Raw genomic sequence first — 20,426 nt, 5'->3', positions numbered from 1 at the left:
CTTTGTGTTATTCACATCCCCATGCAATGGTTGCTGCAAATTCAGAAAACATCTTCATCAATTTGACAACACATGCGCTGCAAATACTCACAACACGACATAGGTGTTTCTGGGGGACACTAAAAAGTGATGAACCTGATTCTGATTGGCTGACTGTTTTCTGTGTGATTGAATAAAAAAATAGCAGATTTCAGGTAAAACACTCAGAGAAACCAACTCCTGCAAGGTTGGATGGTGGGTCCAGGTGGGCGGGGCTTGGAACATGGCTGAGAGCGGTGACTGCTTTGTTGTGACATCAATTTAATGCACTTTCATTCGCCACAAGTGTGGCAGGTGTGTCTGTGCCAGATAACACATTTGATATCTTACATTAGAAGAAAATAACTTATTCATTTCATCAGTTCGGTTACAACAACAATTCACCAGGTAGCCAACAATTGTCCATAAACTAACACAAACGCATAGATGACTCACATGGACGGACTATGGGTGAGACACCGACATGTCATTTAGAGGCAAACTGATCAGGGGAGAGATAAACAGACCACAGTTTGTTATGTTACATGCTGAAACTGCTGGAGATTCTTTCCATCTGTGGCTTTTAAGACAAGTGGTGTGTCCAGAATCACTCCCCATTCACTATGTGAAAGAGATGTGCAAATTACTCTTAGTGACGGTGACTCATAAGCATCTGAGAGCATCTGAATTTACTATTTACTTTAAAGTCAACTACAGAGTGTCTATAATTACATTTCCGGCCATCTGTGTGCGCAGAGTGATGAGGAGTGACTGAAATTGATACATGGTACAAACATGAGCGCCACATTCTCAGTGGTTGTCCATTATCTCAGGTTTGACTGGCATTTTTAATTATGTCATTTCATGGGGCGATGTCAATCAAGCTCAGTCAGTCCTGGGATAAAATGTTCCACCAAAAATGATCTTTATAAATTTTGTTTTTATTTTGCCAGATGAGGGATGAGAATAAATTACAGTTAAAGTTACTGCGGTCGCTGCATAAATGAGGGCCAGATTTATGCACAAACAACAGTGAACAATGGAAGAACTCGACAGACACAGAAGCATTTAAGTGGCTAATTACACAGACAATACCTGGAAAATTTACCCCTTGAAACATTAGACACTTAGGGTGTAGTGGCACATATATTTGTTTATCTGTAAAATGCGACACGTTGTATTGTGGGTGTCTCTCGACAAGACTCTTGTTATGTATCTTTCATGTATTAATTGTCTAATTTAGTCGCAAAAATGCTGCATTTCTGTCATGTGGGACAAAAGACGTGTGGAGAGGTCGAGAGATGGGAAGGTTTCCATGGGTACAAATTATGATCTTCCAGGCCTTTGAATCAATGGCTATTTTTATACAACAATTCACAATTCACTCACTGAATACTTGTGTAGCTCTGAGCTGCAGTCATGGATGATTGAAACAGCATTAAATATGGGATTATTTACTGGGATTATTAACTTTGATAGATGTGAGGCAGCCCGGGTTGTTTGCTTTTATCAAACACTTGAGTGTAATTCACGACTGAGTGTGTAATTAAGAGTAATTCATGATAATAATTACCCTCATTGAGCACTCTTAGGAACACCATACTAGTACTGTGTCTCTCAAACAGCTGAGTGAACTGTGGCCAAAAAGGGAGGCACATGATCAGCATCAATAGTCAAACCATGATTAATTGGTATTCAAGTGCCTGAAGTCTGGCAAGAAAATAGTCCCCACATCATTACATCACCACCAGCAGCTTTGACAGTTGTCACAAGCCAAGTTGATGCAAGGATTCACTCTGTCGGTGCCAAACTCTGACCCCACCATCTGCGTGCCTCAGCACAAGTCGAGATTCATCAGACCAGACTGAGTTTTTAATTCGATTTGATTTTTCTGCTTCGCTTGATTTCCTGTGACTGCTTTGGGCATCACATTTGTGTTCATTAGCAGCTGTGTTATTACATGACTGACACTTTTATGATGCAATTATGATTTGGGGAGAACATAGTATAAAATTTATATTTGTGTACATCAGGTCATGCAACTAATTCTGCATTTGAATGACATCTCATTGGGCAGCGCGGACCTGGAGGGATGGTAGAATAAATATTCCTCTCTGTAATAAGGGCTGTAATAAATAATAGATATTTTTGACAGATGTGCATCTTAAAATAAAGTGCTTAATTTTAGAAAAGTGACATAAAAAAATGTAGCTTGAGCTTTTTTTGTTAACCCCATTTCACATCCTAACAGTCTCAAGCATTTTTATATTAAACAATCTCAACACATCTTAACAATTGAACAGCTTCAACACCATGTTGTCTCTTTCTTTCCCTCTTATATCCCACTCCCCCACTCTCTCTGATTGGTTGAGTAGCGTCATGTGACCAGTGCCGTTAAGCCTAGAAAAGCTGTGCTTGTTAAAATAGATATGAATAATTAATCATTCGTAGGCTATAGGTCCGTCTGGCATCTGGGACTGGACTCGGGCCTGGAGCGCAGTTTGCCTGTTAGGCTTAGGGTTATATTTCACAGCCGAATGGCTCCAGACTAGACATAAGATAATTAAGTACGAGGCTGGGAGGAGTAGTTATTAAGATCTATGACTTGAAAACATTCGACTTTTAGCACTTCATATCAGAAAGTCATGACTAAACAGCTATAGCATGAAGCTCTACTGAGACCTTGTTCTCTTATGTCAGTTTTCAAGTTTGCTGAGCACAAAGAATCAAGTACAGTGCTGTACTTTCACAGGAAGTTGACCAAGAGGGACTGATTACCTAGCTGTGCAGCTCATTGCAGCTTTATAGCTCATTGTTTTGGTTTTATGGTCCTCCAATGTGCTGTACGCAGTCTCACTGCTCTCATTAATTTGCCAGTATTTTCCTGCAGCAGCAGAAAAGCTCTGCTGACCCGGTGTATGCTAAAGAGAAGGCAGACAAAATTAAAATTAGCTGTTGACAAAGATGGAGGTGAAAACAGAAAACAGAGCTCCAAAGAAACTGAATATTGCACTTTTATACACCAGGTAAATAGGTAAATGTTTGCTAACACATTAGCTTTGTAAGAATGTTAGCTTTATTAGGTCTTCCTGCCTCCTCCACATCTATAGGTTGCTGCTGTTTGGATCTCAAGACGAATACTCTTACAATTGAACTAAACTCAGACTGTCCAAAACAACACATATTAAGATGCTTGGCTTGGCTAAGTAGCCAGCTAAACACACAGCTAACATGCATAACGATACCAGGGTCCATTTTTATGTAAACTATACGTTTGAGTGGGATTGAGTTTGGTTATTTTCAAGAAGTTTGGACACTTTTCCTAACATCCTGTAGTGAGGACGCATTCAAAGGCTTCATTCAACAAACTGGAAATGAGAATTAAACACGTAATTTCCTCTCTCTCACCCTCAGACACTCTCTCTCTCTGTCTTACACACACACACACCCCATATTCTCTCTCTCTCTCTCTCTCTCTCTCTCTCTCTCTCTCTCTCACACACCCCCTGATTGGACTCTGAGATAAGAAGTCAGCCAGGCTGTGGTAATAAATTATAGCTGCATTCCTGAAGTGACATAACACTGATGTTGCTCCTTGGTTATGTGTCTGATTATCATGGATTAACTGTCCAACTATTCAGTAACCCAGTTGATATTACTGTTAGGTAGCAAATGCCCCAATTTTCAACGAGTGCAAAGTAAAATTCTTCTACAATTCTATCAAAATTTTACTTTACCTACTGATGCAGATGCATAATGTTTTCCATTAATGTAATGGTGTGAAAGTAATGTACAACATTTATCTTTTCTAACTGTACATACTAACGTACATATTGACCATTTGTTGAAGCTGATTTTGATGGGGTGTTGGCTTTTTCCTGTGTTGGCTGTCAGTCTACATCATTGCTAAAAAACGCCTCCAGTTCAGTACCACCTCCATCCTACACAACAAAATATCATTCTTCCATGACTCCAATCGATTCAGTAATTTGATTCCTCCGTTGTGTATGTCCGTTCAACCTGTTTCTGTCTGCTTACCTGCATTGTTCACTGACTTCTGTGCAGTATTTCTCTACTAAATGACATGGTTCTTGAATAGGATAACTCAGTATTTATATCACGCCAACAAAAGTCAGTCAAAGGAGCAAATATTCATTTTTGCTTCGTCGCCCTACAGTAGACTTGAACTATCCAATCTGACCATCCACTTTGTATTCAATTTTATGTGGAGGCAGCTGTGACTGGTGTCTCAGAAGTGTAACTGTTTTTTCTCTAAAACTTCCTCTGTCTTTGTCTCTTACAGGAATAATGTCTGCAACAGGGAATGGCTACGTCATCTATATGACCATCAAACGAAAGACCAAGTTGAAGCCTCCTGAGCTCATGACTGTTAATCTCGCCATTTTCGACTTTGGCATTTCAGGTACTGTAATTTAATTAATACATACAATAATAGCATTATTTCACTGTCAAGTATAAACTAAAGTATCTTTACTTACTGTGATATAAACAACACGATGAACAACCAAAACTCCAACTTCAGCAGCAGATCACTCTTTGTTTTGTGCTCCGCTGCCTTTCCAGACAGCACAGCTCAACACAGCTCGTTTACATATGTAGCCTAAAAGGATCAGTTGATGAATTGATTTATCAGTCGATAGAAATTTATTCAGCAGCTATTGGATAATTGATAAATCGTTTCAGCAAAAAATGCCATAAATGCTTCAACACATTTTTAAATCAATTTTTAAACTGTACATTTTTTGGGCACATTCAAGATGTCACTTTAGGACCAGGAAGAGTATTTTTGTTTTTGACCAAACTACCAGTAGATTAACCCGGAGAATAATCCATCAAGTCCTAGTGGATCTAGTAAATGTGCAATGCTTAACTGAAAACTGTCATTTTAAACAGGGTTAGTACATAGCCTCCTAAATGTTCTCAATCAGGAGCATTGAGCTACTGCATCTCAAATTTGGAATACACACAAACCACTGGATTAGACAGTGAAGCAAAAGCTTGACAGTCAGGTCAAGTGGTTCTTAACACTGATAAAGTGATTGCAAAACATGTCTGTGTAGGTTTAAAGTTAGAGAACGACAAAAAACAAACACCGTGACAGATTTACTCTTCACTTGAGGGTAGACTTTGTTTGAATGACATCAATCAAATTACAGTTACCAATTATCTAATCAAGTACTTAACTAAAAAGTCTGAAACACCCAGAGCGATTTCACAGTTTACAGAGAGAATAAATAAGAAAGAATCTCTTCTAAGAACATCAAAAATACAAGTATCTCATATCATAACAGCAGTGCCATTTTGATTCATTCATGTAAGTGCTATACATCACAGGAAATAGGGAAAATCATGACAGCCTTTATTATGCAGAGTGTGAACCCACCTCTTCCCCATGCAACTGTGTCTGAAGATGCACAAAAACCCTTCAAGTAATAACTATGATTACATTTTCATGAGGTTAAAATTTCATCCTGAACAAATACAACAGGCCTGAATATAAATGTGCATGCTCAAGTGTCGGTCGGCTAATGTTCCTCTTATCCAGTCCGTCTTCATACATGTTGCATTTGCCTATGTATTGATTTATTTATTCATTCACAGTGTGCCGGGAGTAGAGGCTCTCAGAGGAATGAAGTGATTTCCATTCCCACAGTTGTTTGCCCTCTTGATAAGATGGGGCTGTTTATCTGTCCGCTGCCTTTTCATTAACTTTTGTTTTGTTTTTCTATGTCACCAATCACATTCATGCTATTATGTTGTCCTCGGTTGAATGTTCAAACCCTTAATGCCTGTGAGTCACCAGCCACGGATCAGTTAAAAGTCCGTCCTTATTAACTTTCTCCCTTAATAACTTTTGGAAATTGACGTGTCTGTGTGACTCATTTCTCAGTTCACGTCTCTGACCTCAAAGGAAAGCTTTGACATTTAGATTATGACTCTCTCATCACTGGACACCGTCACATTATAGAACAAAGACATGGAGTACATTTTCCTTCAGCTGTTAAAGGAGGAATTGATTCTACATGTAAAGGTCACTTTAGTTGTCATGGGTAATACCACCCAACCAATGAAAACACTTGAATGATGTCTCCAGTGGCTCTGGAGCAGGAGCTACTTTAAGCTCAGCTTGTGCTTGACAGAAATTCTGCATCACAAAGTGGAAGTAAGCAGGCAGCAAGGTCCGAGTTAATGTTTTCTTAAAATAAAAACAGTTGCACAAAACACCCTTAAGTCTTCTCCTTAAGGTTTCCTCAAAACCTTCACTGAAGTATTTAAGGTTTTCTCCTTATCTTAGTCTTATACTTAAAGAATCACTTAAAGTCAGTCAAACCGTTGCACAAAAGACCTCAGCGACCAAAGTACCACTGACTCTATCTTAACTGCAACATGGCTGAGTTTATGGTGATAAATGAATAAAATCAAAAGGCCACTGACGCACAATGGGCATGTGGTGTACGCAGGCAAAAGAAGTGCATTGTCCATGCCAAGTTTATGCGTTTCTTATGGTTTATTTGTCAAAAACAAGCAAGCAAACAAAGAACAAAGAAATCCTGTTTCCTGCAGGCCTCTCTTGCTCTGGTTAAAAAAAAACCAAAAAAAAAAAAACCATAAGCCCACCCAGGTGCATTCTGGTCCTATGCCCGCCTTCCTACCTATATAACCTCAGGTGCCCACAGTGTTACCCAATTCATAAGCAAAACAAAATACTAGTTACGCAAAAAACTGAATATGCCAAACAAGGAAATAACTAAACACACAACTAGCAAAAGAAAATACTATCAAATCTAAATAAAGCAAACATCTAGAATAATCAATCAAACAATACTAATTATTAATAAAACAACAACTAAATACTAACAACAAATAAATAGCTCCTACAACCTTGTTAACCTTGAAACCTTGAGATTCTTTGCATCACCCTTAAGGAGTTCCCTCAGCTGAGGAGAAATTAAACCTTACCTGTCATACTTCAGGAAATCAGTTCTAACGGATTATCCTGAGTAGGAAATATCCATGCCAAATTTTGTGGCAATCCAATGCAATAGCTGCTGACATATTAACCTAAAAAACAAACAGCCTCTTTGTAGCACTAGAGGAAGGTTCAGGGGATCACTAATGTCTGAAGGATTCATTGATAGCCATACAGTTGTACACAGCTATCTGATATCCAATAGTGGTCAGGATATTGCAGTTTGCAACAAAGTTCTGACACGGATGACGGATGGCACTGCTATACATCAAGCTATGCTGCTAGCTTGGGTAATAAAAACACAGCCAAATAGCTAGCTAGATCTTAAACTTTAACTTTCCTTTTTAGGGTTGTTGGATTATGTGAGTTATTTTTTTCTTCTTATCCGTGACGTGTTTTCAAATTGATCCGATACAGAAAGAAGAAGAAAGAAAGAATAATGTTTGAGCAAGTGTGTAAGCCAGCGTGACTCTTGTTTAGACTTTTTCATTCATAAATTGTAGCTCAAAGGCTATTAGATAGAATAATAATATCACAACATGTGCAAACTAACCAGGAGCGACTATGGAAATAGATTGCTAACATATGATGTGGTTTTACCATGTGGTTTCTGTCATATTCTCCGCAGATGACTTGACTTTTATGTAGCGCTGTAACAACTCTGTCAGCAGATACTGCAGTAAATCAACAGATTCTGTAGATGCTCTCATCCCTGGGTCAAAACTCGGTTATGTTCAGTGCACTTGTGATCAGTGTGTGCTGCAGCTTGTTCCCATTTAGCCTCTCTGAATAAGGTGAATCCTAATGTCAGTGTCCCTGTGAGTAGCACATAATGAGTGGTGGTTGAAATAATGAGAAAATATTATCACTCTGTTCCTTTGGCTGTGATGTGAGTGCAGCTGCAGAAACCACGAGACACAGAGGGGAAGACATCTTTCAAGGCAGAGGTCAAATAATTTCCTCTTTCAGTTGTTCCCTGTCGAGAGGAGCTGGCACCTAGAAAAATGCGAGCTGCCTGTCAATCCATGTTTCGAACTTGAGAGCAATTCATAGATAAACTACTACAAACCGTCACTGGCATTTGATGATCCCTGACCTTATTCCTTATCTGTCTGCTCTGTTTGAATTCTGCACCTCAGTGTGGGATGCTGACCTGTGTTTGCCCCACTCTGTGCAGACACAGTCAAAGTCAAGTCAACAGAGACCGTGTGTGTCCTGAAAGTGAACAAAGCTGGGTTATCAAGCCCATGTGGTTTCCCCTCGGCTACTTACGCAGTTGTCCTGGCTCACAATAAATGTTATTAAACAAGTCTGCCTTGTGACATGAATGATGACATCAGCATAATTTGAGAATAAGTGGAGAGTTTTATTCCAAAATGGGTCATCCACCAGTTGATACTGGCGTAAAGGTCACAGCGTCTTGGTACACAGGGGTATCCTCAATCAGAGAGGTCATGCTGTTCCGGTTCACAAGGGTTTGATGACTTTATTGGACATTTTGAAGATTTCTTCTGCTTCATCAACATCCTCATTCTGCCCATTGTTTGATTGTTTGACTTAAGTTCAACAGCTCTAACGTGTAAATTGTAACTTCCTACAATTCCTTCCTTTGATTAGTCATTCTCCATTAATCAGTTTGCTATCAGGCCTTGAACTGATTCACCAATTCTTTTTTTTTTAATCTTTTTTTTTTTTTACCTCTACTGCTTCAGCTCAATGGTTTTCCCACAATACCTTACACACTAATCATGCCTCACTTATGCAGTCGTCTATCTAAAGGCCATCAGCCTCACATTCACTCTGCACACTGACACGTGCTTTTCTGCAGCTTCTACAGTGGATACTGAGACTGTTCAGCTTGTGCTATGCAGAGATTCATGCTGCTACCAATAATAATTCAGACACTGATGCGTTGTGTTGGTCCTTCATGTGTGTGATCAAATAGGAAAAATGAATATCAGTACCACATACTTTGTTTAACATTGTAATAAACCACAAATTTAGGGCTGGGAATCTTTGGAAACTCATAATTCCTGGTGTCATGATATTTTCAGGCTCTCACTTTACTTAAAGGTCCCATATAGTGTTGTTTGATTATAGATCAGGTCTAGGTTCTATATTGATACTGTGAAAGTATCAAAGCGCTCAGTGCACAGAGAAATGCACACAGCCTGTATTCAGAAACTGAGCCTTAAAACCAGCCGTCAGCACTTCTGTAACTTTCTGATGTCACAACAAAGCAGTCACTGCTCTCAGCCACGCCTCAAGCCCCGCCCACCTGGACCCACCGTCCAATCCTGCAGGGTTTGATTTCTCTGAGTGTTTACCTGAAAACTGCTAGAGAAGAGAGTCAATCAGAAGAGAGGTCCAGAGCCTCCTCTAGAGGCTCTAGAGATAGTAAAGCTTTAAAATCGCCAAAGGGGAATGACCATCCTGAAACCCTTGGAATATCTACAAATATGTATCTGTATGATTTAATTCTGTAAACATAACAATATTATTGATAAACAAAAATTAATTTTGGCATTTGTGAATCGATTCAGAACCGTCCATACATGTTTTTTCACTTAAAATAAGAAATATTGATACAAAAGGTCAACATTTTATAATTAATAAAAATGCAATTTAAAGCTGCACTCAATATTTTCACATCGACAGTGGAAGAAGTCACCAGTGATGACGAAAAGAGAGGATTATCACCAACTCTGCAGGTTCCCAACATTTCAGCCTCTTTTAGCTCATTATTTTGCTTTTATGGTCGGTAACTTTACTGTTCAATAGTTCAATGTCACCCAGTCTCATCAAACTTGTTATTATAATAATAATGATAATAATAATAATTTCACAAGGATAAAATAACAAAACAAACAACAAACACATATAGACAAATTACTCAAGATAGAAAATAAAAATGAAAAAAACACAATAAAAATAGAAACAAGCAGTGTACATAAGGAAGTTGTCAACAGCAGCAGGGCAGATGTGTCAAGCAAGACAGACAGATCTCTCCCACAAGAGTTGGTCAAAAGCAAAACGGAGCTAAAAGAGAGGGAATTTTGGACTGATGTTAACTGATAGCTCAGAATGTTTTTTCTTCTTTTGTGCCCTCCGTTAACGCTTTCACATCCGCTATTCTATCTTGCTTTACGGTCTTTCTTGTCCCTTCATTGTCCACTTGAATGCAGGCAGATCTGTATCGGCAAAGTGCTTTTCACCTTCCACACACACCTTCCATCCTGCACTGGCTTGATTATGCTTGTCGTTATACATCCTCGTTCCATCCTTGTTTTCTTGCTGTAACAACACTGAAATCAGAATAAATATACGGCAGTATAATCCATTAAAATCTGTCTGTCACATATATAAATCACATATATGCATTCATATAAAAGAAGATACACGTATTTATTGTCATATAGACCAATCCAGCGTCAAGGCAATGTATATTTGCCTCAGTGACCTGTGTGTCTTTGATGTCTGTATGTGAAGTGCTTGTTATTCTAAAGACAGACATTGGTGGTGTGATGATGGGAGATGGAGGCTGGTCCATCTCTGTTGCTCACACAGTCTCTTTGGACCAGCAGGTGTTGGGAGTCCTGCAGCTAAGCTTTGGAGTGATTGGAAAAAAAAAAGAAATATCAGTCTTGTCTTGTAGCTCACATGGACACAGAAGATCAAAAACAAAATTATGCCTTTTTCTTCCAGTCCCGCTGGATAATGTTTGAATTTCACACGGCTTAGAAATTCCCAGCTTCAAAGGCCAGTTTCCACTGAATGCATGAACAAGGTGTACCAGTCATTCATTCCCAAGTCCGACAATTATTAGCACATTGCTTCTTTGCACAATATAAAAAGTGAAACCGTCCTAATTTGCTCTTACTGCATCACCATTATAGAAACTATAATAACAGCTGTTTCTCTACCAAATGTAAACATGATTTATTTTTATTTTTTTTAATGACAGACTAAATATAAAGTCATCCGATGTAAGAAATAAGCAGAAGACTTGACACACTTATGAACAAGCATGACTGTGGCATGTCATCAGGGGATGAAAATATTCTCTGTATAAAAGCAGATTGTTAGAGGTGTGGCCAATCGTTTTGCAAGATCATGATCTGCCTGATCTTTAAATTTCACACTGCATGAGATCAGATTCTAAGCTTGGAGTTGAATTGATTTGTATCTACAACTTTGAAAATTGGTGTTTTATTTTCATTATTTATCCATTTTGTGTCGCTTTCGTACTGGTTTAGCTGCAGCTCCGAACCCTGTGGTTGTAAGATAATTTAGCCTGGGTAGTGGCAGTAACATACAGGTGACGGAAACTTTACCATGCCATCAGAACAACAGAGTATTTTTTCTTCAGTGGCAGTGAACACAACAAATGAGCCCACTGATAACTGTGCTATAACTTCACAAGGTTTTTATGAAGAGTAATGTTAACTTCACCCGTTTAAATGACATGGCTACGACTCACTCACTCACTCTCCCTCTTTCTCTCTCTCTCTCTCTCTCTCTCTCTCTCTCACTCACACACACACACACACACACACACACACACACACACACACACACGGACACTGAACCCGTTTGTCATAGTCAGACTGGTTAAAAATGTCACAAACAGAAATGATGTATGGGTTGTCCCTCGAGACGCATGTGGAGACGCATTCTAATAGCAGGTGTGAACTGATGTAGTCTGAGCTGTCCACTTGTGATCGGATCGCCTGATCGCTATTTTAAATCCAGGTCTGAACGAGGCCAATGTTGCATTTGTAACTTATCTGACAGGGAGGGTCCTAACAGAAGTCTGTGGTATACTTGTGTACTTCTCTCTGAATAGAGCCATTCAGCAAAAGAATTTGGGTCTGAGGCTATTTTGACTCACTGGCTCCTGATTTTGCAATATGAGAGGGGAAATTGTAAATAACCACCTCTCACCCAGCCCCTTAGAATTACACACAGCCTTTAAGGTGATGGTCCCACCTGAGTAGCTGAACTCACTGAGTCACTAGGCACTTGCCTGCGAGCTCTTCTGCTCGGTCACTCTGATCTTTTAGAACCAGTCATGAGGTTTTTATCTGGCCCTGCTGGAGACCAGTTTGCCTCATCTATTAGGAGCGTATGACTTTTGGGAGAGCTTAAGGCGTTTTTCTTAGAAGATCCGGCTGGTCAAGCCAGCGGTGTGACTTCAGGGTTTTTCGCTGTTCAACTGGATCCAGACTGAAATATCTCAACGTCATTTTGGATGAAATTTGTTACAGAAATCGGTCAATTGAGGATGGATCTTCACGACTTTCCCCTGACTTTATCTTTTTTCTTGGTATTCCCATCAGCCTCAACTGTACTTTGTGTGTAGTGCTAATTAGCAAATGTTAGCATGCTAACGTTTTAAACTAAGATGGTGAACATGGTAAACCATTAAAACCACAGCATGATACGCCCCCAGCAGAAAACGTGTTTTTTGGATGAATTCAACAGTCGAAAGGAAATTTTACATTGAATATTACATATTACAATGGAATTACAATTGGAAAAACATTTCTGTGGTCTTTAAAAACTCTTTCCCAACAATGTTAGCAAACCACATATATGAGCCATGTTTTCCTGTATTTTTGTTGTTGTTGGATGCTACTGGTCAGCGCAGGGGTCAGGAGTCACCGTGGCGTCCGTTCAGCCCTGAGGAAGTAACGCTGCTCAGAGGGCATATTAAAACTTCTTGTCTTGTAAAAACAACGATGGCTGAAGCTCTTGCTAAGACTCGTAGGTCTAAGTAAACAGCTGTTAGTGCTAACGTTGGCTATGTAGCAATAGCAAGACTTACGAATAGCTCCTTCAACATTTCTTATGAGAATTGTATTAAAAATCTGTATGTGGCTCAGGCTCAATCATGCATGAAATTAGTTTTATTGCATCACATGCTATACAAGTTATATACTAAGTGTGACGACAGCGAATTGTATGTCACACCGTATGGATAGATTTCATTTAGATGCTGTGGCTTTTAAAAACTGAGACAGGATATGCTCTATAAGAAATATACAGTACTGATTGTGAACGGAGCCATTTCATTACACGCTGGCAGTGACGGCTTTGCTTCTTTGATTTTCCTTATGATGGCTCTTGTGTGGTGATAGACATTTAGAGAGAGAAATAAATACATGGACCGATCTGTTAGGTAATGCAGTTGATCCGTTGATGAACGAACCTCTCGGGGGAGGAAGATGATGTCAGAATTTATTTTTATTACATACCATAAACATACACTTATACACTAATTATTTTATTTCTACAATACAATTGGGAAAGTTTTAAGATAATTTGTAGTTATTGAAAAAATTTATTTTTAGATGTTATTTAAGTGAAATCATGTAAGTGAAACTTGTAGTTACATATTTCTTTACCTTGCATAATACTTGATGTCATCCTCAGAGCTTTAATCCTCTCTAATCCTTCTCTGGTTGACCTGTTCTCTCCTTAAGCCTTTTAGTAGGGCTTACCAGGACACGGTGTGCTCTCCCTGATCATCAATGAAATTGATAATGTCCTGAATGAAACTAGTCTCTTGAGGTGTCCAAAAACTGGCTAATACATTTCAAATTTTTTGCCATTTCAAAACAAAAACACAGGTGAGAATTGATAGAAGTAACAGTGAGAGTTGCAGTTGAGAAGTTGAGAACAATCCAGGACAGACAGTCTCCAGATCAAGAGAGGACAAATACATTAACATTATGAATATTCTCCATTATTGATATTAGTCTTTGCCCTTAAGGACTTAAGACGAGTGAGGTCATTCAGCTGGTTCACTGAGTTGGCCTGTATTTCCGTCCAACACTTTGGTCCGGAGCAGATCATCTTGACATCTTCTGGCCAAAATTACCATCAAATTTAGTAAGAATGTTTCCTGAAACTGTTGTTCTTTCCTCAAGCACTACCACCACATCAGTGTTTCCACTTGACCTACACTTTTGTCAATTACAAGATTCATCTGTAAAAAAACTGATGGCTTTGTTTTAATGAAATTCACAATGGTGATCCCCAGAGGATTAATCCTAATCTGGTTGGGAGCCAAGAGACGTTTCCCTTTGTTTTTAACCCCAGCTCACAAAAGCCAGTCCCATCATGCAAGTGAGGAGCGAGCCTAGCAACAAACTTTTCTTAAGCTCTTGGTATCATCAATCCCTGTGCCAGTAAATCTGTAGGCAGTCAAGATACACCTCTTAGTTCTGCTGTACATGAGGTGGGAGACTGTTCAGGGACAAGGCAGAGGCTCAGTGATAGTCGTGGTTCTCAGCACGTCTCTGCTGTGATTACAAAATAAAAGCCCACATTGAGGTGGTGTATATTTTTACAATGCCAGTCAGTGCAGTGCTCTTAGCTTCAAGCAATGTTTCTGAACTTTGTAGTTATCTGAGGAAATATTTGAAACAGTTCATTAAAGATAAGCCTCGTGATATTCTTCATTTTGTTTATTTTTTATCATTGTCAATAAATCATACAATGAATCAGTCCGACTCAAAGGAAGTGTCCATGTATCCAAATCCGTCATTGTCCAAAAATGATTAAAAACAAATCAGTAAGCCACACCATTGCAATCAGTCTCGTCATTAACATGAATCCCACATAAACTCTCCTGCTGCTGTAAATGCACCGTAGCCAAATCCACTGCCAAAAATAGTCCCAGACAAATGTGCTATTTATTTCTGTTTGAACACCATTTGCTAAAATCTTCAGTACCCAGGACATGATTTACCCTTTTTAAAAAAAATTAGTAAATGCGATTTACATCTGCAGGAGGAACAGAAGGGCCTGAGGCTGAAAGTTATAGACAGAGCAAGGAAGATGGAAAGTACCGACAGTCTGTCTTATGGATTGACACCAGTGTTTATCCTTTAGAGAGAGCTGCTACTGAATAGCTCTCATACAGATCAAGCCCTACTTTTGCTTAGCTCTTCTAAGCTTGCTCCTGCTTGTTGTTAATACAGCAATTTATACAGCCACCAGTAGACTCTATGTAAAGTAGGCATGGACCGATTTTAGATAATATTGAATATCATGATATTTACCACCATATTGTATATTTTTCATAATATTGAAAAACTGTTTTTCAGTTTTCTGTTTTATATATATATTTATATATCCCCACCCCCAGCTATATTTTTGGAAATTGCGATATTCGGACAGTATCGAGATATAAAAACTTGCCCAATCCTAATGTGAAGTGGGGGTGGAGCATGTAAAAATCCTCCACTCCAAATGAATTCTGTGTATGTTTTGCTGGAGGGTTACTTCATCATCATGTCAACTCCATACCTACAGGTAACATGGTTCCACATGAAAAGGAAGACAAATAACAGTGATGGTTGCTGGTACCGGGCTACACCAGCCAAAGGGCAGAGTCTGTTTGTGGTTATTGTCGTGAATTATTGCTGTTTAGCCTTCGAACATGTGAGCGACCATGTGCAAACGTGTGTACATGCCCCGCTGGGTTTTCAGTGATTCCGAGAAAACATTTGGCTGATCATGTCTCATGCAGCCTTGCCTCGAGAGGTTTTGATGTTTATCCCTTTTTATGCCACTCGGGTTTTGCATGACACATGGCTCTTGGCCCGTCCAACTCTTCAGGAAGAACACACATCTGACACACACTGCCACACACACACACTGTGATTTGCTGCACTAAGGAGTACACTGGAGCATTAACCCTTGTGGTGTGTGGAGGATATTCCCACCTTAAAGGATACGACTCACATTGCATTCACACTTTTAGGGCCAAGAGCGTTCAAGGAAGCTTTACTACAGGAATTACTACTACATCCTTTGTGTTTATATCTACAATGAGGATTCCTTCCCCTCTCTGTCGTTACTCCCCTTTGCACTGCTCATTAATGAGTTACTCTTTAAGTTGTCACAAGAGTTGTCACATGTATTAATGCTTTTTATCCTTTGAATCTAAAACACTGGCAAAGGAGAAAGGAGCTTTTGTCACCAGCACTACAAGATATTGACTGGGATTTTTCTGCCTATTTGATTTTATGTAGCCTCACGGCAGGGCCAGCAAGTTTAACTTTTAAGTCATACTGACACACTGGGGCTCAAGTTTATAGCACTCGAGCCTGTATTAATGAATATTCAGTTTAGGGTTTTGAAGCAGTGTATTCATGTATATTTTTATAAATGTCACATAGAGTATCTAACAAATAATTCCGTGTGTGATTTGTGGTGGAGAAATATGTTGTCTTTGTATAAAGCCATTAGTTTACGAGTTCATCAATCAATAATTATTGTTCATTGAAAAGTTAAAGTTGGTTGGTTATTTAATAAATCATTGGTTTACATTAAAAGTCACGTGTATTTTCTGTCACAGCGTTTTCATGATTAAAATCAAACTTTTCAGTGAAACTTTAACCTAAAGAATTTGATACTAGTATTATATTTTTACCCCATTCTCCTTCCTCTCTTTACGTTTCTGCTCCCATTCTCTTTCTCTTCATTCTCCTCCCATCTTCTTCCTTCCAATTTTTTATTTCATACATCCTGTTCTTTTATCTTCCTTCTCCTCCTCTTTCCATCTTTCCCTTTCTCTGTCCTTGCAGTGACAGGGAAGCCCTTTTTCATAGTGTCTAGTTTCTCCCACCGCTGGTTATTCGGCTGGGAGGGCTGCCGTTTCTACGGCTGGGCCGGCTTCTTCTTTGGTTGCGGGAGCCTCATCACGATGACCATGGTCAGCCTGGACCGGTACCTCAAAATCTGCCATCTCAGATACGGTACGTCAGTATCTCTTTTATTATTATTATTATCCATCCAGTTCTGCTATTGCTACATGGCCACCATTAGCATTAACAGCTGTTTATTTACCAGTCTTGTGTTTACAAGACAAGAAGTTATAATACGTCCTCCGAGCAGCGCAACTTCTTCAGGGCAGCCTTGACGCTACAGTGACTCAGTATCGGAAAGTGACGAAATGGGCAGACTGGGCCAGAGTTAGAACTGGTATTAAAACAGCTGTTAATGCTAATGGTGGCCATGTAGCAATAGCAGAACTGGATGGATAATATAATAATAAAAGAGATACTGACGTACCGTATCTGAGATGGCAGATTTTGAGGTACCGGTCCAGGCTGACCATGGTCATCGTGATGAGGCTCCCGCAACCAAAGAAGAAGCCGGCCCAGCCGTAGAAACGGCAGCCCTCCCAGCCGAAAACCAGCGGTGGGAGAAACTAGACACTATAAAAAGGGCTTCCCTGTCACTGCAAGGACAGAGAAAGGGAAAGATGGAAAGAGGAGGAGAAGGAAGATAAAAGAACAGGATGTATGAAATAAAAATTGGAAGAAGAAGATGGGAGGAGAATGAAGAGAAAGAGAAGGTGAGAAGAAACGTAAAGAGAGGAAGGAGAATGGGGTAAAAAATATAATATAGTATCAAATTCTTTAGGTTAAAGTTTCACTGAAGTTTGATTTAATCATGAAACGCTGTGACAGAAAATACACGTGACTTTTAATGTAACCAATGATTTATTAAATAACCAACCAACTTTAACTTTTCAATGAACAATAATTATTGATTGATGAACTCGTAAACTAATGGCTTTATACAAAGACAACATATTTCTCCACCAAAATCACACACGGAATTATATTGTTAGATACTCTATGTGACATTTATAAAAATATACATGATATCACTGCTTCAAACCCTAAACTGAATATTCATTAATACAGGGCTCGAGTGCTATAAACTTGAGCCCCAGTGTGTCAGTATGACTTAAAAGTTAAACTTGCTGGCCCTGCCGTGACGGCTACTATAATCAAATAGGCAGAAAAATCCCAGTCAATATCTTGTAGTGTGGTGGATGCACAAAGCTCCTTTCTCTCTTGCCAGTGTTTTAGATTCAAAGGAAAAAGCATTAATTACATGTGACAACTCTTGTGACAACTATAAAAAGTACTCATTATGAGCAGTGCAAAGGGGAGTAACGACAGAGAGGGGAAGGAATCCTCATTGTAATATAAACACAAGGATGTAGTAGTAATTCCTGTAGTAAAGCTTCCTTGAACGCCTCTTGGCCCTAAAAGTGTGAATGCAATGTGAGTCGTATCCTTTAAGGTGGGAATATCCTCCACACACCACAAGGGTTAATGCTCCAGTGTACTCCTTAGTGCAGCAAATCACAGTGTGTGTGTGTGGGCAGTGTGTGTCAGATGTGTTGTTCCTGAAGAGTTGGACGGGCCAAGAGCCATGTGTCATGCAAAACCCGAGTGGCATAAAAAGGGATAAACATCAAAACCTCTCGAGGCAAGGCTGCATGAGACATGATCAGCCAAATGTTTTCTCGGAATCACTGAAAACCAGCGGGGCATGTACACACGTTTGCACATGGTCGCTCACATGTTCGAAGGCTAAACAGCATATTCACGACAATAACCACAAACAGACTCTGCCCTTTGGCTGGTGTAGCCCCGGTACCAGCAACCATCACTGTTATTTGTCTTCCTTTTTCATGTGAACCATGTTACCTTGTAGGTATGGAGTTGACATGATGATGAAGTAACCCTCCGCAAAACATACACAGAATTCATTTGGAGTGGAGGATTTTTACATGCTCCACCCCCACTTCACATTAGGATTGGGCAAGTTTTTATATCTCGATACTGTCCGAATATCGCAATTTCCAAAAATATAGCTGGGGTGGGATATATAAAATATATATATAAAACAGAAAACTGAAAAACAGTTTTTCAATATTATGAAAAATATACAATAGGTGGTAAATATCATGATATTCAATATTATCTAAAATCGGTCCATGCCTACTTTACATAGAGTCTACTGGTGGCTGTATAAATGCTGTATTAACAACAAGCAGGAGCAAGCTTAGAAGAGCTAAGCAAAAAGTAGGGCTTGATCTGTATGAGAGCTATTCAGTAGCAGCTCTCTCTAAAGGATAAACACTGGTGTCAATCCATAAGACAGACTGTCGTACTTTCATCTCCCTTGCTCTGTCTATAACTTTCAGCCTCAGGCCCTTCTGTTCCTCCTGCAGATGTAAATCGCATTTACTAATTTTTTTTTAAAAGGGTAAATCATGTCCTGGGATAGAAGATTTTAGCAAATGGTGTTCAAACAGAAATAAATAGCACATTTGTCTGGGACTATTTTGGCAGTGGATTTGGCTACGGTGCATTTACAGCAGCAGGAGAGTTTATGTGGATTCATGTTAATGACGAGACTGATTGCAATGGTGTGGCTTACTGATTTGTTTTTAATTCATTTTTGGACAATGACGGATTTGGATACATGGCACTTCCTTTGAGTCGAACTGATTCATTGTATGATTTATTGACAACCAAAATGAAAGAATATCACGAGGCTTATCTTTAATGAACTGTTTTAAATATTCTCCAGATAACTACAAAGTTCAGAAACATTGCTTGAAGCTAAAGAGCACTGCCAGACTGCATTGTAAAAATATACACACCTCAATGTGGGCTTTTATTTTGTAATAACAGCAGAGACGTGCTGAGAACCACGACTATCACTGAGCCTCTGCTTGTCCCTGAACAGTCTCCCACCTCATGTACAGCAGAACTAAGAGGTGTATCTTGACTGCCTACAGATTTACTGGCACAGGGATTGATGATACCAAGAGCTTAAGAAAAGTTTGTTGCTAGGCTTCGCTCCTCACTTGCATGATGGGACTGGCTTTTGTGAGCTGGGGTTAAAAACAAAAGGAAACGTCTCTTGGCTCCCAACCAGATTAGGATTAATCCTCTGGGGATCACCATTGTGAATTTCATTAAAACAAAGCCATCAGTTTTTTTTACAGATGAATCTTGTATGACAAAAGTGTAGGTCAAGTGGAAACACTGATGTGGATGGTGTGCTTGAGGAAAGAACAACAGGTTTCAGGAAACATTCTTACTAAATTTGATGGTTTTTTGGCCAGAAGATGTCAAGATGATCTGCTCCGGACCAAAGTGTTGGACGGAATACAGGCCAACTCAGTGAACCAGCTGAATGACTCACGTCGTCTTAAGTCCTTAAGGCAAAGACTAATATCAATAATGGAGAATATTCATATATGTTAATGTATTTGTCCTCTCTTGATCTGGAGACTGTCTGTCCTGGATTGTTCTCAACTTCTCAACTGCACATCTCACTGTTACTTCTATCAATTCTCCCTGTGTTTTTGTTTTGAAATGCAGAAAAAATTTGAAATGTATTAGCCAGTTTTTGGACACCTCAAGAGACTAGTTTCATTCAGGACATTTATCAATTTCATTGATGATCAGGGAGAGCACAACCGTGTCCTGGTAAGCCCTACTAAAAGGCTTTAAGGAGAGAACAGGTCACCAGAGAAGGATTAGAGAGGATTAAGCTCTGAGGATGACATCAAGTATTATGCAAGTGT

General features: G+C 39.3%; 1 protein-coding gene across 1 annotated transcript in view; it reads left to right on the top strand.

The window, feature by feature from the left end:
- The window catches only part of opn5 (opsin 5), a 37,819-nt gene that overhangs the window by 12,286 nt on the left and 5,107 nt on the right, over window positions 1-20,426 (top strand). Inside the window, exons 2-3 of the mRNA XM_022737946.1 lie at window positions 4,322-4,441; window positions 16,609-16,779. Coding sequence (XP_022593667.1) covers window positions 4,322-4,441; window positions 16,609-16,779 — 291 coding nt within the window. The remainder of the gene's footprint in view (window positions 1-4,321; window positions 4,442-16,608; window positions 16,780-20,426) is intronic.

Source organism: Seriola dumerili, unplaced genomic scaffold, assembly GCF_002260705.1.
Source record: "Seriola dumerili isolate Sdu_G_001 unplaced genomic scaffold, Sdu_1.0 BDQW01000025.1, whole genome shotgun sequence".
In the NCBI taxonomy this organism is placed as follows: domain Eukaryota; kingdom Metazoa; phylum Chordata; class Actinopteri; order Carangiformes; family Carangidae; genus Seriola; species Seriola dumerili.
Note: the sequence above shows the minus strand (reverse complement) of the source record. Positions and strands in the feature narration are given on the sequence as shown.